Source organism: Mobula birostris, chromosome 3 (genome assembly GCF_030028105.1).
Source record: "Mobula birostris isolate sMobBir1 chromosome 3, sMobBir1.hap1, whole genome shotgun sequence".
Taxonomy (NCBI): domain Eukaryota; kingdom Metazoa; phylum Chordata; class Chondrichthyes; order Myliobatiformes; family Myliobatidae; genus Mobula; species Mobula birostris.
In genome coordinates this window covers 8,347,102-8,370,308 of record NC_092372.1, presented here as the reverse complement: position 1 = coordinate 8,370,308, position 23,207 = coordinate 8,347,102, and the positions used below count along the sequence as shown (strand labels likewise).

The following is a 23,207-nucleotide window of genomic DNA, read 5'->3' as shown; positions in this document are numbered from 1 at the left end:
TGACCCCGTAGAAGCCACTGTGATCGAACGCGCCGCCATCTTACCCTTGACCCGTTAACCAATACAAATTAAGCATATCAAGAGACATAATCAAACTGCAAATTATTTATTGCAGTCTACACACCTACAGAATATAATCAAAGTAGTCTACATTATTTGGAGATATACAATATTTCAGGTTGAATAGAATATCTAAATTTATAGATAATTTTAAGAAAGAGGCTGTAAAAATGAAAAATATTATACTTCGCAAACATTTTATTTATACTAGTTGCTGAAAAGATAAAATGCATACATTACTTGCTCAACTGAAACGTTTAATGACATTTTTTGTTAAAATTGTTCTACCTTAGACAGGCTTTCAGTGCTGCCTTGTGCAGTCAATGCCATCCCATCACCAAATAGTTACTCCAAAGAACACTTCCGAATGCCTGACTCTCACTAATAATGGATTTGGTGTCAAAGTAATATGGATACCATTTCATCAATTAACGTTTTGCCATTTTGATGCAGAATTATTTTTCAGGATTTTTTTTTCCTTAATTGAGCTCAGTCATGTCATAATAGCCTTTGTTAGTCTATTACAACAAAATTTATACATTTTATTTATTTAGACATACAGCATGGAATAGGTTCTTCCAGTCCTTGGAGCCACACTGCGCAGCAAACCACTGATTAACCCTAGTCTAATCACAGGACAATTTACAATGACCATTTAACCTACTAACCAGAATGTCTTTGGACTGTGGGAAGAAACCAGAGCACCTAGAGGAAACCCACATGCACACAGGAAGAATGTACTTTATGGAGAACACCAGAATTGAAGTCCGAACTCCATGCCCCAAGCTGTAATAGCCTCACGCTAACCACTATGGTACTGTGGTGCCCTATTTATCAGAAGAGATGATGAGAAGAGCCCACAATGCTGTATGGCCTCATAGAAATTGACTTGGTCTTGATATGAAGAATAAGTTTTTCTTAAACTCACCTTTTAAAGTTTGTAATTTTGAAAGTGACATGTATTCCTAGATTTAAATATACTTGTGGAAAGAAAATAGTATCCTAAATACATCTGTGTTCAAGGTTTCACATCTCCCCCCATTCAAATAATTAAAATAGACGTGTGAGACAGGCACTCATTCACCTCATTGGAATTCATCACCATTATTTCATCCTCACCTATGTAATGTCAATGCCTGATCTCTTGCACATTAGTTTTAATAAATACCATAATCCAATGCAACTCTAATGTAAGAAAAAGGACTCTCTTTACTATTTCTAGATAGATATTTCAGACTTTTACCATGTTTTGCTTTAAGTAACCTAATAATACTTGGTTTTCTAGTAGTCTCTAGATACAAATGGTGCCTAAGCATTGTGTAAAGAATTTGCAAAATGTGCACACATACACATCAAAACGGGAGGAGAAAAAAAGTTTGCCAGCAATTTCCCCTTTTGCCCTTTAGTAAAGTTTATAAAAACTTTACAGTAGCAAATCACTTGCAATTTAAATAATAGCCAGTAACCAGAAAGTAGATAATTCCAGATTCAACATTTTAAAGAGGGTGTGCAAAAAAAAATCTTGTATTTTGAGTTATTGTACTCCACTTATTGCATTTCTAGATGGTCATGTCTTCAACATTATTGACAAGTAATTCAAAGACAATGTGATGTTGATAAAAAATCATGTAAGTTTATAGTTTCCTATCTTCACTTTTAATTCCCGTTAAAATGACAAATATTTCATAAGAGATACACTCCATTTTAGACTTGGATTCACTTGAAATGGTGGTAGTTTGTCTTTCACAGAAACTAATCAGCAGACATACCTGTACCACAAAACAACAAATTTCATTGTATCCCAGTGATAAACCCAATTTTGATTCGGAGCAAGAAATGAAATAATTTAAATTTCAATGATGTGAAGTAGTCATTGACACACTCCCTTTTGGGTATTTTTTCCTCAGAGAGGGATGATACTCAGAACTTACACGTCATGTCCACCCAAACTGGAAAACATCCAATAACATAATTCAGATTCTGACCGTTCAAATTTAGGCTGCCTCTGACGAGAATATTTGCACTCGATAAAACACCTGGTGATAATGGTAGAAGCAATTTCGGATGGTGTCATTTTCCAAGATCTGTTTTAGGGCAGATTACATTGAGGATCAACACTAGTGAATTCTTTTTTAAAAATTGAAGTTCAAAAGATCTACAAGTATGAGCTATTAAAAATAAAATTTGGTACGGCTGCAAATTGTAGGAATATTCACCATCAACAAAAGCCCATCTCACAGGGAACATCACTGACGATGTTTATCGTTTCCAGCCTGTCCCTGTAGCTGGTTAAAATAGGATGGGTTAGCTGATAAAGATAAGAAAAGAGCTGTTTCAATGTCGGCTGCTACTGGGAAAAGTTCCACTATTCTTTAGTGTTACTAACAAGAACTGGGCTCCTTATCATTTTTAACCCCCTTTTGGAACCTCTTTCCTGATAAGAAACTGAACATTCTGAAGACTTTGGCCAAAGCAAGTTAGTAAAACAGGCCAAATGGAAAAAAAATCGTAAAGAAAATTCAAACTGAAAAAAATAATGAAGCTAACTTATATTAATGGTAAAGAACAGACTGTACAAGACAAACATTTCTCTGGAGAGGAGATCTCTCAAGGGTGTAGTACATACACAGAAATTTGAATAAAGTGCCAATACAGGTGTTCTTTCAAATAAAGAAAGCCTGGATGTGTAAAGGGTAGCAAGAGATTGGCTTCCTTGAACTAATGCATGAACTACAATGCGATAGAAGGCTGCCATCCATCTACCAATTTTCTAAAATCAGTTTTTGAAATTTCTAAATTATAAATCATAAACCATGTCTTTTCCTTAACTTAAAATAAATCCTCTCCTTTACTGCCTCCCTTGACACAGGCAGCAAAAACAACTAATTAATGTTCACTCCTGCACTTCATTTGTCCCACCAACTTCTCAATCACCATCTCCCTCTTCCCCACACACCCCTCCATCTCTTCACCACCACTCCAGATATTCAATTTGGATTCAAGAAAAGTATCTTAACTTAAAATAAGCTAACGGCCTGTTTCTAAACCAAGTTAAGCTTTCTTCACAGAATATAAAGGGAAGGCATTATTCCTGGGAAACTCCGCCATGAATGGTCCCAAGCCCAGCTGTGAAAGGAGGAGGATTGGGCATGGGGCTAGCAAACCCATCCTGTAAAAAGCCCAGCGCTACAGAAACACCAGCATAAACTCCAAAGACCTCATCCCTGGGACAGGAAGGCTCTTTGAAGATGGGCTACACCTGGAGACAACTTGAAGTACTGGCCCTGGACAGAGAACCCTGGCAAGTTGCTGTTGGTGGTCTATGTCCCACTAGGGGTGATGGGCTTAATTAACTAACTGTTCCTGGGAACTAAAATGCAGTCTGTTACAAATAACACAGGCTGAGAAACAAACTGGTGGAGTTTCAGGAACACCAGTTATATATAACTGGTTAGCTATAAAACAAAGGCATAAGATGGAATACTGGGTTTCTTGTCTTGAGAGAAATGAACAATAGTTTGGTTTTCTTTTTGCATACCTTTTTTTTTGTTCTGAAAGCATATTGTGAACAATGGTAAAATAGATCAGTTTTTAAGCAAGGCAGAACTCTAGTCTTCTCCCTCACCCCACCCAAGCAAGACGGTAACTGCACAGAGGAACTCAGTCCAAGGGCTGTGGTTCTGCGATTGGCATGGTGTGAAGCACTTCATCCAGTAACTGGAGGGCACGGTGCAGGTGGATTTCAATCCAGCAAGGGGTTTCTTTAATGCTTTGTCTTGGGTAATCAGGTCCCCAGCCTTTAACAAAGCTCATCCTGAGAATGCATAGACGTCGCAGATCGTCCACTCCAATTCCAGCTGCAGCTGACAAACCTGGAGATAACAACAATTAGATTACTGCAAAAGCTTGTGTAAAACTACAATTTGTTTTTAACTACTAGTATTTTATAATTTCCCATCAGTCATCTTATGTACAATCAGTCTATGTACACTCAGTGGCCATTTAATGAGGTACACCAGCTCGTTAATGCAAATATCTAATCAGTCAATCATGTGGCAGTAACTCAATACATAAAAGTATGCAGACATGGTCAAGCGGTTCAGTTGTTGTTCAAACCCAAAGAAGCCCTCTGGTGTCCTTGGCTGCATAAGTCTAGGGAGGGCAACCTCCAGCACTGCCAAACTCATGAGATTGAGACACTCTCTCAACCCACACCCCAATTTGTGGGGATGCTGCGTAACTTGCTACCCTGTTACAAACTGGTGCCACAAAATAACAGACAGTTATACAATTAAAGGAATTATATTTATGAATCTTAACTTAACCAAAGGGTTAGCAAATTAACGTGCTGCAAGGTTTCGCTGCTAATGTAATGGTTTCTCTGTAGCAGCAACGTCTGGGTTATGACTGAGGGGATGTATCCCAGGATGCTGAGGGAATTGGCGGAGGCTATTGTAGACTCATTGGTAATCATTTACCAAAACTCTCTAGACTCTGGGAAGGTCCCAGCAGATTGGAAGACAGCAAATGTCACGCCACTTTTTAAAAAAGGATGTAGGCAAAAGATGGACAACTACAGGCCAGTTAGCTTGACATCTGTAGTCGAGAAAATGCTTGAAGCTGTCATTAAGGAAGAAATAGTGAAACATTCAGAAAGGAGTGGTTCCATTAGACAGATGCAGCAGGGATTCAGAAAGGGCAGGACCTGTTTGACAAACTAACAGGAGTTCTTTGAGGACATAATGAGTGCAGTGGATAGAGGAAAACAGGTGGATGTCACATACTTGAATTTCCAGAAGGCATTCGATAAGGTGCTGCACAAAAGACTTATAAATAAGATACGGATGCATGGAGTCAGAGGAAGTGTACTGGCATGGATAGTGGATTGGTTAACCAATAGAAGGCAGAGAGTTGGTATAAATGGGTGTTTCTCTGGTTGGCAGTCAGTGGTGAGTGGGGTGCCGCAGGGGTCAGTGCTGGGCCCGCAGCTGTTCACTATTTACATTGATGATTTGGATGGGGACTGAGTGTAGCGTAGTGTAAGGGGGTTTCAACTTTTATGTTACCGCGGAGGCTAATTAAAATGGCGTCTTTGTTATTTGCTTATGACACTAAACTGAGTGGAAAAGCAAATTGTACAAAGGATGTGGAGAGTCTGCAGAGGGATATAGATAGGTTAAGTGAGTGGGCCAAGGTCTGGCAGATGGAATACAACATTGGTAAATGTGAGATCATCCACTTTGGAAGGAATAATAGAAGAGCAGATTATTATTTAAATGGTGAAAGATTGCAGCATGCTGTTGTGCAGAGGGACTTGGGAGTGCTTGTGCATGAATCGCAAACAGTTGGCTTGCAGGTATAACAGGTTATTAAGAAGGCAAACGGAATGTTGGCCTTTATTGCTAGAGGGATTAATTCAAGAGCAGGGAGGTCATGCTGCAACTATACAGGGTACTGCTGAGGCCGCACCTGGAGTACTGTGTGCAATTCTGGTCTCCATACTTGAGGAAGGATAGAAACAAAGAAACATAGAAAATAGGTGCAGGAGTAGGCCATTCGGCCCTTCGAGCCTGCACCGCCATTTATTATGATCATGGCTGATCATCCAACTCAGAACACCGCCCCAGCCTTCCCTCCATACCCCCTGACCCCCGTAGCCACAAGGGCCATATCTAACTCCCTCTTAAATATAGCCAATGAACTGGCCTCAACTGTTTCCTGTGGCAGAGAATTCCACAGATTCACCACTCTCTGTGTGAAGAAGTTTTTCCTAATCTCAGTCCTAAAAGGCTTCCCCTCTATCCTCAAACTGTGACCCCTCGTTCTGGACTTCCCCAACATCGGGAACAATCTTCCTGCATCTAGCCTGTCCAATCCCTTTAGGATCTTATACGTTTCAATCAGATCCCCCCTCAATCTTCTAAATTCCAACGAGTACAAGCCCAGTTCATCCATTCTTTCTTCATATGAAAGTCCTGCCATCCCAGGAATCAATCTGGTGAACCTTCTCTGTACTCCCTCTATGGCAAGGATGTCTTTCCTCAGATTAGGGGACCAAAACTGCACACACTACTCCAGGTGCGGTCTCACCAAGGCCTTGTACAACTGCAGTAGTACCTCCCTGCTCCTGTACTCAAATCCTCTCGCTATAAATGCCAGCATACCATTCGCCTTTTTCACCGCCTGCTGTACCTGCATGCCCACTTTCAATGACTGGTGTACAATGACACCCAGGTCACGTTGCACCTCCCCTTTTCCTAATCCGCCACCATTCAGATAATAATCTGTTTTCCTATTTTTGCCACCAAAGTGGATAACTTCACATTGATCCACATTAAATTGCATCTGCCATGAATTTGCCCACTCACCCAACCTATCCAAGTCACCCTGCATCCTCTTAGCATCCTCCTCACAGCTAACACTGCCACCCAGCTTCGTGTCATCCGCAAACTTGGAGATGCTGCATTTAATTCCCTCATCCAAGTCATTAATATATATTGTAAACAACTGGGGTCCCAGCACTGAGCCTTGCGGTACCCCACTAGTCACCGCCTGCCATTCTGAAAAGGTCCCGTTTATTCCCACTCTTTGCTTCCTGTCTGCTAACCAACTCTCCACCCACACCAATACCTTACCCCCAATACCGTGTGCTTTAAGTTTGCACACTAATCTCCTGTGTGGGACCTTGTCAAAAGCCTTTTGAAAATCCAAATATACCACATCCACTGGTTCTCCCCTATCCACTCTACTAGTTACATCCTCAAAAAATTCTGAGATTCGTCAGACATGATTTTCCTTTCACAAATCCATGCTGACTTTGTCCGATGATTTCACCACTTTCCAAATGTGCTGTTATCACATCCTTGATAACTGACTCCAGCAGTTTCCCCACCACCGACGTTAGGCTAACCGGTCTATAATTCCCCGGTTTCTCTCTCCCTCCTTTTTTAAAAAGTGGAGTTACATTAGCCACCCTCCAATCCTCAGGAACTAGTCCAGAATCTAATGAGTTTTGAAAAATTATCACTAATGCATCCACTATTTCTTGGGCTACTTCCTTAAGCACCCTGGGATGCAGACCATCTGGCCCTGGGGATTTATCTGCCTTCAATCCCTTCAATTTACCTAACACCACTTCCCTACTAACATGTATTTCGCTCAGTTCCTCCATCTCACTGGACCCTCTGTCCCCTACTATTTCTGGAAGATTATGTATGTCCTCCTTAGTGAAGACAGAACCAAAGTAATTATTCAATTGGTCTGCCATGTCCTTGCTCCCCATAATCAACTCACCTGTTTCTGCCTGCAGGGGACCTACATTTGTCTTTACCAGTCTTTTCCTTTTTACATATCTATAAAAGCTTTTACAGTCCGTTTTTATGTTGCCTGCCAGTTTTCTCTCATAATCTTTTTTCCCCTTCCTAATTAAGCCCTTTGTCCTCCTCTGCTGAACTCTGAATTTCTCCCAGTCCTCAGGTGAGCCACTTTCTCTGGCTAATTTGTATGCTGCTTCTTTGGAATTGATACTATCCCTAATTTCTCTTGTCAGCCATGGGTGCACTACCTTCCTTGATTTATTCTTTTGCCAAACAGAGATGAACATTTGTTGCAGTTCATCCATGCAACCTTTAAATGCTTGCCATTGCATATCCACCGTCAATCCTTTAAGTGTCATTTGCCAGTCTATCTTAGCTAATTCACGTCTCATACCTTCAAAGTTACCCCTCTTTAAGTTCAGAACCTTTGTTTCTGAATTAACTATGTCACTCTCCATCTTAATGAAGAATTCCACCATATTATGGTCACTCTTACCCAAGGGGCCTCTCACGACAAGATTGCTAATTAACCCTTCCTCATTACTCAAAACCCAGTCTAGAATAGCCTGCTCGGTTCCTCGACATGTTGGTTCAAAAAACCATCCCGCATACATTCCAAGAAATCCTCTTCCTCAGCACCTTTACCAATTTGGTTCACCCAATCTACATGTAGATTGAAGTCACCCATTATAACTGCTGTTCCTTTATTGCACACATTTCTAATTTCCTGTTTAATACCATCTCCGACCTCACTACTACTGTTAGGTGGCCTGTACACAACTCCCACCAGCGTCTTCTGGCTATACTGGATATACTGGCTTTGGAGGCAGTGCAGAGGAGGTTCACCAGGTTGATTCCAGAGATGAACAGGTTAACCTATGAGGAGAGATTGCGTCTCCTGGGACTATACTTTCTGGAGTTCAGAAGAATGAGAGGGGATCTTATAGAAACATACAAAATTTTGAAAGGGATAGATAAGACAGAAGTAGGAAATTTGTTTCCATTGGTAGGTGAGACTAGAACTAGGGGACATTGCCTCAGGATTCGGGAAGAAGATTTAGGACGGAGATGAGGAGAAACTGTTTTTCCCAGAGAGTGGTGAATCTGTGGAATTCTCTGCCCAGGGAAGCAGTTGAGGCTTCTTCGCTAGGTATATTTAAGATACAGTTAGATAGATTTTTACATAGTAGGGGAATTAAGGGTTATGGGAAAAAGGCAGGTAGACGAAGCTGAGCTTACGGACAGATCAGCCATGATCTTATTGAATGGCAGGGCAGGCACGATGGGCCAGATGGCCTACTCCTGCTCCTATTTCTTATGTTCTTACGTTCCTATAACAAGGCTTTGGAATGTGGGGCTATCCAATGAGAGGGATGTTATTCTTTCTTGTGGGTCTAGGAGCAACAATTCCGCGGTCTTTTGCTGAGGAGGGATGAGAGAAGATGAGAATGGAGAGAGTTGGTAGACCGCCAGACGGAATGGACATCGAGCGAGGGTCCGAGGGTCGGCTATGTTCAGAGGAGATCGACGGGAAACCAGTGGACTGAACCGTGAGCTCCAACGTTGTGCATTAGACTGTTTCATGAGAATGGGCCCTTTTCTTTTTTTTTAGTTTTTTTACTAACCGTAGAGTCGGATTAAGAATTATGAAGCTCAATCATTTAATCACCTATTGTGTACTGTTTGTTATTTAGTGGTACTGATTTGTAATGGGACAAATTGCGCAGCATTCACCCATACAAGATTTCTTAAGTTTGGCCGGGCCGAGGGCTGTCTTCCCCTAGTTTAATCCGCGAGCCGAACCGAGAGTTACATAAAGAATAACAAAAAGAAAAGGGCCCGTTCTAATTTGAGGGCCCACTCAAATGTGGACAAGTTGGAAGTCATCTTGAACTTCTCTGTCACTCACGAGCTGGGCCCTCGTCAACGTGAATGCCCACACCACCTTCCAAACATCGCTCACAGTCCATCTCGAACAAACGGGTCTCCCACCGGATCGTACGCTACGACCGGTTCTCCCCAGCGTCTTGTCTCTTCATTTCCCACCCACCAAAAGTCCAAGACCAACCTTATTGTCCCACACCAAGAAAACCTCCCGCTAATTGGATGGCACACACTCCACATCATCCCTTATCTTCAACAGTAACCCAAACAAGCTGCTCTTACAGAACTACTGGTCTCCTGAGATTTTCGTGCACAACAGTCTCTAGAGTTTACAGTGAATAATGCGAAAAGCAGAAAAAAACATCCAGTCAGCAGCAGTTCTGCAGGCAAAAATGCCTTGTTAATGATAGAGATCAGAGGGGAGAATAGCCAGACCAGTTCAAGCTGAGAGGAAGGTGACAGTAACTCAAATAACCACATGTTACAACAGTGGTGTGCAGCAGAGCATCTCTGAACATACACGTCGAACCTTGAAGTGGAAGGACTACATCAGCAGACAATTACTTGTTTATATACACCCAATGGCCACTGAGTGTATATAAGCTACTCTTGTGTATTTATATTTATCATGTTTTCTTAATTGTGTTTTTTATGCTCAATGAATTTTTTCTATGGAGCATCAGATTCAGGGTAACAATCATTTTGTTCTCCTTTACACCTGTTTACTGAAGAATGATAATAAACATTTGAGTCGTAATTAACTGGGTGTAACTGAAAGAAAGAGTGCTGGGATTGGAGAAGGTCCAGAGGATATTCACAAAAATGAAAGGGTTAACATATGAGGAATGTTTGATGTCTCTGGACCTATGCTTGCTGGAATGTAGAGAATTATGGGGGATCTCAATGAAACCTATCAAAAACTGAAAGGCCTAGATAGAGTGGGTGTGGAGTGGATATTTCCTACAGTGAATGAGTCTAGGACCAGAGGGGCATAGCCTCAGAATAGCAGGACATCCATTTAGAACAGAGATGAAAAAGAATTTCTTTAAGTCAGAGGTAATGAATCTGTGGAATTTATTGACACAGATGGCTTTGGAGGCCAAATCTCCAGGTATATTTAAAGTGGAGCTTGACAGGTTCTTGATTAGTCAGGGCGCCAAAGGCCACGGGGAGAAGGCAGGAGAACTGGGTTGAGAGGGATTAAATATCAGCCGTAATGCAGGCTCAATGGATTCTGCTCCTATGTCTTATGGTCTATGACTGTTAGAAATAAACACTGAAGGGTTCCAAATCTCGGCCAGATTAGCCAAATTCCAAAAGGATTGTCGTGAAGGCTGTCTGGCACAACTTTCCATTCCATGTCTACACCAATAAACTAATACAACTTGAGTACCCCTTGTTTGAAATGTTTGGGACTGGAACTTTCCAACCGTGGATTTTTAAAAAAAATTTGGAATATAATATATGCAGGGTAACAAAAGCAGCAAAGCATCATAGGGAGAATATCTGAATCAGCAGTTGAATAACAAACAATAGCAATGTTTTGATTGTTACAGTACACTATTTATATTTTACTTTTTTAAGGTTTTATGTAAGGTATAAAAACAGACAGCATTGTTAACTTGTTCTGTGTTAGATTTTCATCAGCAATGATCTTGGCAAACTCATCAATGAATTTCTCAGCTGCTCTACGATTATCAAACACTTTATCTTTAAAATTTTTAAAGTCTTGAAAAACTTATTGCCATGCCTTTTCTTAGACTTCTGCAACCAGTCTGCTGAATATTCCTAATTACCTTCAATTTTCACTTCATCACAATAGATCTTTGTTTCGTGATCAGCATACTGTAAAGCGGCATATGTTCACAACACAGATGAATCCACTCTTCCAATACATATTTGAGATCTTCATTTTTTTTGCTTTATGCAGTGTTTCTACTGTATGTACTTCTGTTCATTACATACATGAGGTCATTTTTCAGAACTGTCTGTGATCCACAGAGACCTGTGCATTGCCTAGGAACCTTCCCAGCACCATGTGGAATTTTCCATTGTTACGTCATGTCAGCACTCAAAAAACTTCTGGATTTTCGGATAAGGGGTACTCAACCTATATTATGTATATTGATTTTGCTAATGTTCTATCATCTGAATGCCTATAGCTCAAATCTTCAAATGTCTTTGAATACTGGAAATGAATACCATTTTAGTAGCATTCCTACTTCTGCAGAAATAATAATGAGATGATTTTAGTTCCAGTTTACTTGGTTACCACAGATTCATTTTTCACGTGGTACAGTACATCAAAACATATTGTGATGTGTCATTTGTGTTAACAACCAAAGGATGTGTTGAGGAAAGCCCACAAGTTTATTTCTTTCTTTTATTAAGAGATACAGCACAGAGCAAGCACCTCCAGCCCTTCAAACCATGCCACCCAGCAACTCAGTAATTTACCCCCAGGTTAATCACAGGACAACTTACAATCACAATAAACCAACTAACCAGTACGCCTTTGGACTGTGGCAGGAAACCCACTTGTTTACAGGGAGGACATAGAGATTATGTTTCTTGTGAACATTTTTAATATGGAATGCTGAAAGTCCGACTCACTGATTTATCAGCGGACGGCAGGACAGCTGTGTGGCCTTGGTCATGGCGAGGACTGGGCCTCAAGCTGTGGTGTCACCTATATACAGCTGCCCAGGAGACAGACGTTGGAGTCTGTGCACTCCACTGGAGTACTGGGGGCAGTGTGGTGTGGTGTCCAAGCTTGGTTGGTGCTGCCCTCCAGTGATAGCTTGGCAGAAGGCATGTCTTTGACTGCAGACTGCTGCAACATTTATGGACTCAAGGACTTGGACTATATTTTTTCTGAGACTGTAAGTTTACTTTACTGCTATCTTATATGTGCTATAAGTGTCTTGTGCTGTGTATGACCGCTGGTAATGTGTTTTACAACTTTGCCCTGGAGTAACTCCCTTTCATTTGGCTGTATACATGGGTATTCAGTGACAATTGAACTTGAAATCCTTACAGATGACAAGGGATTTTTACTACAAATTCTGAAGTGTCATGCTAACCACTACGTCACCATGCTCCCTAGTGATACCACACATCCTGGTGCCAACACAGCATTCCCACAATGGTCGGCAGAACAACACAGAAGACAATAAAACACAACAAGCTGCAAAACAAACCCTATTCACCCCTCCTACCCACTCGCACACACAGCAGCCCTCCAAATCAAAGACAGGCCTCCAGCCATCCGACTTTGAGTTCCAGACTTTTGATCAACCTATGGGCTTCAGAAATCAGCATCAACACCTAGACAAGACAGTGACGTAATCCAGGCTCGAACTCTGGGCTTGCTGATCAACTGGCTTCCCATGCCTCCTGCTCGCATGCACATCTGATCCGGGGTCCCACAGACCTGGAATAGCCAGACATCCACTGATGTTCTTCATCACCTGTCCACCTGGTCTTCAAATGTGGAGCCTGTCCTCTAACTCCCCCCAGAACCTGTCCTGAAACTCTAATCCTACCACCTTACTTCTCCACATCCCTGTCTCTAAATCCTAATCTGACCACCCTTTGCCCCCAAATCTATCCCTACAAATGATTTACTCTTACACAGTTTATTGAACATCCTTCAATATTCTGGACAGAGCTGGATGGCTGAAGTTATCCCCTCTGGTACTTAACTTACTGTTAGGATGACAAATATCTAAAACAAATCCCATGTAACATGTCACATGTCGAAATAGGTCGGACGTACACTTTCAATTTCAAAACCAAAGGTCTCACTCCAAGTAAGAAATGCAATTCAATTGTGTGCAAGGTGGGACAGGGGAAACCTGATTGGATGAGGACTAGCTAATCAGGAGGGACAAGCAACTGGGGTACATATGCCACCGGACTACATATGCCTAGGCATCGTTCTTGTTGAAGTTTGGCATCAAAACCTTGGTTAAATCTATATCTACACCCGGACGGAAGCCCGGGAAGAGTTTATTCACCCTATCAACTTGCAAGGAAACTTTGAGGGATCTATGGACGAGGACCCCAAGATCCTTCTGTTCCACCATAGTGGTAAGAATCCTGCTATTAACCCCGTACACTGCCTTCAAATTTCACCTGTGAATCACCTCACACTTTTCTGTAATGAGCTCTAACTGCCACTTCTCAGACAGGTTATGCATCCTGTTCCATTGTAACCTACAACAATCTTTGACACTGTCCACAAAACCACCAATCTTTGTTTCATCTGCAAACTTACCAACCCACCCTTCCACTTCCTCACCCAAGTCAGTTATAAAAAGACACAAATATCAGATCCCTGCAGAACACTTAGTCACTGACTTCCAGACAGAATATTTTCCATCTACTACCATCACCTGCCCTCTATCGGCAAGCTAACAGAATCCACACAGCCAAATTTCCCGGGATCCCATGCCTGATGACTTTCTATGGGGAACCTTGTCCAACAGCTTACTAAAATCCATATACACCACATCCACCACTCTATCTTTATCAATTTGTTTTGTTACTTCATCAAAAAAAATCATTTTTTTCCAAGATGAAGTGGTCAGCTGGATTCAACGTTAGTTTAACCGGAGAAGCCAAACAGTGGAACTAAATGGTTGCCTCTTTGATTGGAGACCTATGACTAGTTTTGTACCACATGAATCAGTGCGTCTGTTTTCATTTGATAGCTAAATTAATAATTTAGATAATAATGTAGAAAATTAGATCAGCAAATTTCCAGATGACAGCAAGACTGGAGGCAAAATGGACAGAAGAAAGACTATCACATCTTCAAGGGTGATTTGAACCAGTAGGGAAAACGGGCTGAAAAACAGTATTTATTGGAGACGTGTGAGGTGTTGCACTCAGAGGACCGATCAGGATAGGTCTTATACAGTGAGTGGTAGGGCACTGAGGAGTGAGAAGGACCAGAGGGATCAAGGAATACAGATTAATTTTTCCTTGAAAGTGGCGTCACAGGTAGATAGGGTTGTCAAGAAAGCTTTTAGCACACCGGCTTTTAAAAATCAATGTACTAAGTACAGGAGTTGGGATGTTTTGGATAAGACATTAGAGAGGCCTAATTTGGACTACTGTATGTAGTTCTGGTCACCTATCTACAAGAAAGATATGAATAAGATTGAACAAGTACAGAGAAAATTTACACTTAGGAAAGGTTTAACAGGTTCGGACTTTATTCCCTGCAGCGTAGGAGATTGAGGAAAGATTTGATAGGGGTATACAAAATTATGAAGGGTATAGATAGGTTGAATGCATGCAGGCTTTTTCCACTGAGGTTGGGTCAAACTAAAGAACATAGGTGAAGGATAAAAGGTGAATACTGAAGGGAAATCTGAGAACCACTTCACTCAGAGCATGGTAAGAATGTAGAATGAGCTGCCAGCAGAAGTGGTGGATGCAGATTCAACTGCAACATTTAAGAGAAGTTTGGATAAGTATGTACATGGATACTCCATTTTTTAATTGCTATTTTGCACAACTTTGATCATGATGCACTGGCTCTGCAGCCTGCATTCAATGAATGACACAGCGGTACTTTGAACTGAACTGAACTAAAGTGAACATTCTTAGACTGTTTTAATGACTCTGTGGTTTGGCGTGTAATACTCAGTGTGTTATTCGCTCACTTCTTGCCATTTGCGCAATTTGTTCTTTTTTTGAACACTGGGTGTTTGATGTTGTCATTGAAGGGGTTCCATGCTGTTTCTTTGTTTCGTGGCTGTCCACAGGAAGACAAATCTCGAGTTGTATACTGCATACATACTTTGATAATAAATGTACTTTTGATGGGAGAGGTGTGGAGGGCTATGGTCTGGGTCAGGTAGATGGGACTAGGCCTGTTTCTCTGCTGCAGAACACTATGACCCTATGACTAAATCAATGGCTCTGTATGTACCACGCTGTGAATTTTGTGAAGAACAAAGGTGCTGGCTGGCATCGTTACTTACTGATGGCTGGGGCAATCCCTCCCACTGAACCTGGTCCAGGAATATTTCCAGCAACAGCTGCGGCCTGGGCAGCAGCCGCAGCCTGAGCCGTGGCAGCCTGCTGTTGCATTTGGCGGTGACACTGACGCAAATCAAACACCTGAAACACAAAAAAACATGGATTTTAAAATGACTATACATCAGGATTGGACAAGACTTCAAAATATATTTAGAAAAGATCCTTTTGGCCTTTATGAGGAAACTGTTCCCATGCACATCCAACATTCAAAACCCACATAAATTATCAACACATGAAGACAAACTCCAAGGTCGTGTTCGTATTTTGCATCTGGTATATAGAACATAGAACGCGACATCACACAGTACAGGGCCTTCAGTCCATGATGTTGCACTGTCTTTTTAACCTGCTCTAAGCTCACCAAACTCTTCCCTCCTATATGGCTCTCCATTTTTCTTTCATCCATGTGCCTGTCTAAGAGATTTTTACCGCAACCCCGGCAGGGCATTCCACACACCAACCAGTCTGTGTAAAAAAACCTACCTCACATCCCCCTAGACTTTCGCCCAAACACATTAAAACTTGTGACTCCTTTGATTAGCCATTTCTACCCTGGGACAATGTCTCTGGCTGTCCACTCAACCCACAGTATGATTCTTTGTCATTTTGTAATTGTAGTTGTTGTTGGTACAGTAATAATAGTTGTAGTAGTAGTGCAATCACATGAGTCGAGTATGTTGTTTGCCTAAAGGGTTGTCTGTTGGTGGGTCTTCAAGGTGACTGTAGATGCTCATCCAAAATCTACATATTCTGAGGGGCTTCCAGACCTACCCGGATCTAAAAGCCAGGAGGCTAATCTCCAGACAGCACAGCCCTCAGGATCTTAGGAATTAACAAGGACAGAGAGACAAGCAATAAATCAAGAACAAGAGATGAATAGTCCTTGAATGTGAGTCCATAAGACCAAAAGACATAGGAGCAGAATTAGGCCATTTGGCCCATCAAGTCTGCTCCACCATTCAATCATGGCTGATACTTTTTTTTCTCCTCCTCAACCCCATTTTCCTGCCTTCTCCCTGACCTATCAATCCCTGCCTTAACTACACCCAACGACCTGGCTTCCACAGCTGCATGTGGCAACAAATTCCACAAATTCACCACCCTCTGGCTAAAGAAATTTCTCTGCACCTCTATTTTAAATGGACACCCCTCTATCCTGAGGCTATGCCCTCTTGTCCTAGACTCTCCCACCATGGGAAACATCCTTTCCACATCTACTCTGCCTAGGCCTTTCAACATTCGAAAAGTTTCAATGAGATCCACCCTCATCCTTCTAAATTCCCGTGAATACAGATCCAGAGCCATCAAACGTTCCTTGTATGATAACCCTTTCATTCCTGGAATCATCTTTGTGAACCTCCTCTGGACCCTCTCCAATGCCAGCACATCTTTTCTAAGATGAGGAGCCCAAAACTGTTCACAATACTCAAGGTGAGGCCTCACCAGTGCCTTATAAAGCCTCAGCATCACATCCCTGCTCTTGTATTCTAGACCTCTAGAAATGAACGTTAACATTGCATTTGCGTTCCTCACCACCGACTCAACCTGCAAGTTTACCTTTAGGATGTTCTGCACAAGGACTCACAAGTCCCTTTGCATCTCAGATTTTTGAATTTTCTCCTTGTTTAGAAAATAGTCCACACATTTATTTCTACTACCAAAGTACATAACCACGCACTTTCCAGCATTATATTTCATTTGCCACTTTCCTGCCCATTCTCCTCATCTAAGTCCTTCTGCTTCCTACCTGTTTCCTCAACACAACCTGATTTTTCACCAGTCTTTGTATCATCTGCAAACGTAGCAAAAAAGCCATTTCATTATCTAAATCATTTATATACAGCATAAAAAGAAGTGGTCTCAACACTGACCCCTGTCAAACACCTTCTGAAAGTCCAAATATGCAACATCCACTGCATTCGCTTTATCTATCCTACTTGTAATCTCCTCAAAGAATTCCAACAGGTTCATCAGGCAGGATTTTCCCTTAAGGAAACCATGCTGACTTTGTCCTATCTTATCCTGTGTGATCAAGTACTCCATCACCTCGTCCTTAACAATTGACTCTAACATCTTCCCAACCACTAAGGTCAAGCTAACTGGTCTATAATTTCCTTTCTGCTACCTTCCTCCTTTCCAGTCCTCTGGCACCATGCCAGAGTCCAATAATTTTTGAAAGATCATTGCTAATGCCATCAAAATCTCTAATGCTACTTCTTTCAGAACCCTGGGGTGCAGTTCATCTGGTCTGGGTGACTTATGGAACCTTAGGTCTTTCAGCTTTTTGAACACCTGCTTCCTTGTAATAGTAACCGCACCCACTTCTCTTCCTTCACGCACTGCAACATCTGGCACACTGCTAGTGATGCAAAATACTCATTTACTTCATCTGCCATCTCCTTGTCCCCCATTATTATTTCTCCTGCCTCATTTTCTAGCGGTCCTACATCCACTCTCATCTCTTATTTTTTTTTTACATACTTGAAAAAGCTTTTACTACCCACTTTGATATTATTTGCTAGCTTGCTTTCATATTTTTATCTTTTCCCTTCTAATTATTCTTTTAGTTAATCTCTGTATAGAAACCATAGAAACTACAGCACAGAAACAGGCCTTTTGGCCCTTCTTGGCTGTGCCGAACCATTTTCTGCCTAGTCCCACTGACCTGCACACGGACCATATCCCTCCATACACCTCCCATCCATGTATCTGTCCAATTTATTCTTAAATGTTAAAAAAGAACCCGCATTTACCACCTCGTCTGGCAGCTCATTCCATACTCCCACCACTCTCTGTGTGAAGAAGACCCCCCTAATGTTCCCTTTAAATTTTTCCCCCCCTCATCCTTAACCCATGTCCTCTGGTTTTTTTCTCCCCTTGCCTCAGTGGAAAAAGCCTGCTTGCATTCACTCTATCTATACCCATCATAATTTTATATACCTCTATCAAATCTTTTAAAAACTTCCCAATCCTCTATCGTCCCACTAACTTTTGCTTTGTTGTATGTCCTCTCTGTTGTTTTTACATTAGCTTTGACTTCCCTTATCAGCCATGGTTGTACTATTTTGCCATTTGAGTATTTCTTCATTTTTGGAATACATATATCCTGCACCTTCCTCATTTTCCCCAGAAATGCATGCCATTGCTGCTCTGCTGACATCCTTGCCAGCAGCTCCTTCCAATTTACTTTGGCCAACTCCTCTCTTATACCACTGTAATTTCCCTTACTCCACTGAAATACTGCTATGTCAGACTTTACTTTCTCCCTATCAAATTTCAAGTTGAACTCAATGATAAGTTGTGGAAACAGTTCAGGTCTGGGGAGAGAGAAGTTGAGTGAAATTATCCCCCTCTGGTTTAAGAGTCTCATGGTTGAGGGGTAATAACCATTCCTGAATCTGGTGGTGTGGGTCCTGATGCTCCTGTACCTTCTTCCTGATGGCAACAGCGAGAAGAGACAAAGGCCTGAATGGCTGGAGTCCTTGATGATGGATGCTGTTTTCTTGTGGCCCATGTAGATGTATTCAGTGGAGGGCAGAGCTTTACCTGTGATGGACTGGGATGTATCCATTACTTTTCAGAACACAGCACATCCAGAATTCACCAGCTAGACAACTTTTGAGACTATGATACTGTGGGTATTGGTGGATTGTTATCACCAACACTGGCTAAGTTCAGAGTACCCAATTTTAACATTCAACATTACTTCAGTGCAGTTCTGGGGTTTGGGACAAATGGATGTCACTGCACTAGGTGAGATGCTGTATCATATCCTAGGCAGTCACTCACTTCACCACTGTAAGTAATTTAGTTCATTAATGTTTGGGCCAAGGTTACAAAGAGGTGTGGAACTGAGTGGTCCCAGTTGAGTTTAAGTTGAACATCTGTTGACAGATTTTTAGTAAGTGTTGTATAATACATCAGCAATATTTTCCATCATTTTAGGAATACAATGGATTCTGGTTAATTGGGACACATCAGGATAGTACATTTTGGTCCAATGAACGAAAGTTTAATGGAAGTAGTTAAAAAGGTATCAAAAAGACAAATCGAGTAACAAATTTTATGTAATGCAATGAAATACACAACAAATTAGAATACTACCAATAGTACTACAGTACTCTCCTCCCTCACTTCCATTCAGGGCCCCAGGCATTCTTTCCAGGTGATGCAACACTTCACCTGCCAATCTGCTGGGGCCATCTATTGTGTCCAGTGCTCCCAATGCTGCCTCCTCTACATCGTTATCAATTGGGGGACCACTTTGTCGAGCACCTCCGCACCATCTGCCACAAGCAGGACTTCCCATTCCAACATGTAGGTCCATGGTCTCCTCTTGTACCAAGATGAGGCCACCTACAGGGTGGAGGAGCAATACCTTATATTCTGTCTACTTAGCCTCCAATCTGATTAAGAAAGTAAGGAGGCATGGGATCCAAGGGGACATTGCTTTGTGGATCCAGAAATGGCTTGCCCACAGAAAGCAAGGAGTGGTAGTAGACGAGTCATATTCTGCATGGAGGTCAGTGACCAGTGGTGTGCCTCAGGGATCTGTTCTGGGACCCCTACTCCCTGCTCTGGATTAAACTGATAAACCTTACTCCTTTGGCTTCAGTATTTACCAATAATCAAAGATCTCCCTTTTCTCAGTTATTCCGTGGTACTAGGCAAGATTGCTCTCTTAGTCCATTATTATTCGATATTGCCCTGGAACCGTTAGCTATTGCTATTCGTGACTCTCCTAACAGATTTGGTATTACCCGTGGGAATGAGATACATAAATTATCACTATACGCAGATGATTTACTATTATATATTTCTAACCCTGAGAAATCAATTCCAGCTGTATTATCTTTGCTTGCTCAGTTTAGTAGTTTTTCTGGTTACAAATCGAATCTTGGTAAGAGCGAACTTTTTCCAGTAAATATGCAGGTTCCCATTTATAGATGTTCACCATTCAGATTGACTACTAACTATTTTACGTATTTGGGGGTTAAAATTGCTAAGAGACATAAGGACCTATTCAAGCTCAATTTTTCAACGTTAATTAGTCAGGTTAAACAATCGCTTACTAAATGGTCCCCATTGTCTCTATCACTGATTGGCCGAATCAATGTTATTAAAATGATTATTTTACCTAAATTTTTATATTTATTTCAAGCGGTACCAATTTTTATTCCTAAATCTTTTTTTGATACTATTGATTCTAAAATTTCCTCTTGTATATGGCAGAATAAAAATCCCAGGCTAAGTAAAAAATATTTACAGAGGTCCAAGAAAGATGGTGCTTTTAGCATTGCCGAATTTAAGATTCTATTACTGGGCAATTAATATTTGATATTTAATATTTTGGACACAAGATTGGGATATAATTCCAAGTCCACAATGGGTAAACCTCGAAGATTACTCTGTACAAGGGTTTTCATTGGTTTCTATTTTAGGAACTTCACTTCCCTTTGTATTTTCTAAATTGAATAAGCAAATGGTTAATCCAATAATTAAATATACATTACCAATATGATTCCAATTTCGTAAAATTTTTTGGTTCATATTATCAAGCCCTAATATATCTAATTTTTTTTCCAACCCTTGGTTATGGATCAAGCCTTTTTGAAATGGAAAATGAAGGGTATAACATGTTTCCGTGATTTATTCTTGGATAACTGTTTCATGTCTTTTGAACAGTTATCTAATAAATATAACTTGCCCAGATCCCATTTTTTTTAGATATTTACAAATAAGAAACTTTTTAAATACCACACTGCCTATCTTTCCGATTTAACACTCTACTGATATCATAGACAAAATTTTAGGTTTAAATCCTTATCAGAAGGGATTAATAGCAACTATCTATGATACAATTATGAAATTACAGTCAGGTATATCTGATAAAATTAAAAATAAATGGGAAAGGGAACTTCAACTTCGTCTACCTATAGAGAAATGGGAAAAAATATTTCAATTTGTTAGTTCTTCCTCTATATGTGCTAAACATACGCTGGTACAATCTAAGGTAGTGCATAGGGCCCACATGTCTAAAGATAAACTAGCTTGTTTTTACTCCCATATAAATCCTATTTGTGACAGATGTCACTCTGAGGTGGCTTCTTTGACTCATATGATCTGGTCCTGCCCTCTCTTGGAAAAATTTTGAAAAGATATTTTTGATATTATTTCAACAGTTTTGTGTTTTGATTTACAACCCCACCCTATCACGGCAATTTTTGGTTTGCCAATGACAGAACATAGATATTTATCCTCTTCAGCCTGTCGGACGATCGCATTTGTTACACTAATGGCCAGAAGATCCATTTTATTGAATTGGAAAGAGACCTACCCCCCTACTACATTCCAATGGTTTTCTCAAACTATATCATGTTTAAATTCAGAAACAATTAGAAGTGTCATTTTTGATCCTTCGGTTAAATTTGAAGAGACTTGGAAGCCATTTATTCAACATTTTCATATGATGTAGTTTGACCTTTTCCAAATCCTTTTTATTAACTTAGAATATATGAATAGAGGAGCGGAGTTGACGACATTAATGATTGTATTCAATCTAATATATTGGTTCAGTCTTGTTTTGTTCTGTTTGCTTTTTTGGGGGTTTAGCCATTAGTTCTATTTTTTTTTAGTTTTTTTCCTGGTTTTTTGGGGGTTTTCTTTGCAATATCCTTTTTATTTTTTTTCCATGATTATCTATATCAAGAGCTTGGAAGTCTATTACACTTGTACTATTTGTAGTCTTTTTTTGTATATGTTTATTAACAATAAGCTAATTCCAATCTCTTTGTATAACTATTGTTATTATGTTTATGAACTTGAAAATTAATAAAAAGATTTAAAAAAGGGACATTGATAGGATGCAAAACTGGGCTGAGAAGTGGCAGATGGAGTTCAACCCAGATAAATGTGAGGTGGTTCATTTTGGTAGGTCAAATATGATGGCAGAATATAGTATTAATGGTAAGCCTGTTGGCAGTGTGGAGGATCAGAGGGATCTTGGGGTCCGAGTCCATAGGAGACTCAAAGCTGCTGCGCAGGTTGACTCTGTGGCATACGGTGCATTGGCCTTCATCAATCATGGGATTGAGTTTAAGAGCTGAGAGGGAATGTTACAGTTATATAGGACCCTGGTCAGACCCCACTTGGAGTACTGTGCTCAGTTCTGGTCACCTCACTACTGGAAGGATGTGGAAACTATAGAAAGGGTACAGAGGAGATTTGCAAGGATGTTGCCTGGATTGGGGAGCATGCCCTATGAGAATAGGTTGAGTGAACTCGGCCTTTTCTCCTTGGAGTGACTGAGGATGAGAGGTGACCTGATAGAGGTGTATAAGATGATGAGAGGCATTGATCGTGTGGATAGTCAGAGGCTTTTTCCCAGGGCTGAAGTGGCTAGCACAAGAGGGCATAGTTTTAAGGTGCTTGGAAGTAGGTAAAGAGGAGATGTCAGGGGTAAGTTTTTTTACGCAGAGTGGTGAGTGCATGGAATGGGCTGCCGGCAGCAGTGGTGGAGGCGAAATGATAGGGTCTTTTAAGAGACTCCTGGATGGCTACATAGAGCTTAGAAAAATAGAGGGCTATGGGTAGAGCCTAGGTAGTTCTAAGGTAGGGACATGTGCGGCACAGCTTTGTGAGCCGAAGGGCCTGTATTGTGCTGTAGGTTTTCTATGTTTCTATGATGGCATGAATATTGATTTCTCCTTCTGATAATCAAATTTCCCCCTCCCCCTTTCCTTTATTCCCCCACTCTGACCGTTTACCTCTTCTCACCTGCCAATTTCTTCTCCCTGGGGCTCCTCTTCTTTCCCTTCCTCCTACTGTCCAATCTTCTCTCCTATCAGATTCCTCCTTCTTCAACCCTTGGCCTTTCCCAACAACCTGGCTTCA

General features: G+C 41.0%; 1 protein-coding gene across 1 annotated transcript in view; it reads right to left on the bottom strand.

Moving 5' to 3' along the window:
• Positions 1 to 117: 117 nt before the first annotated feature.
• smad4b (SMAD family member 4b) overlaps positions 118 to 23,207 on the bottom strand; it is a 112,366-nt gene continuing 89,276 nt past the window's right edge. Inside the window, exons 11-12 of the mRNA XM_072252196.1 lie at positions 15,257 to 15,395; positions 118 to 3,932 (exon numbers count right to left, since the gene is read on the bottom strand). Of these exons, the coding sequence (XP_072108297.1) occupies positions 3,721 to 3,932; positions 15,257 to 15,395 (351 nt within the window). The 3' untranslated portion in view covers positions 118 to 3,720. The remainder of the gene's footprint in view (positions 3,933 to 15,256; positions 15,396 to 23,207) is intronic.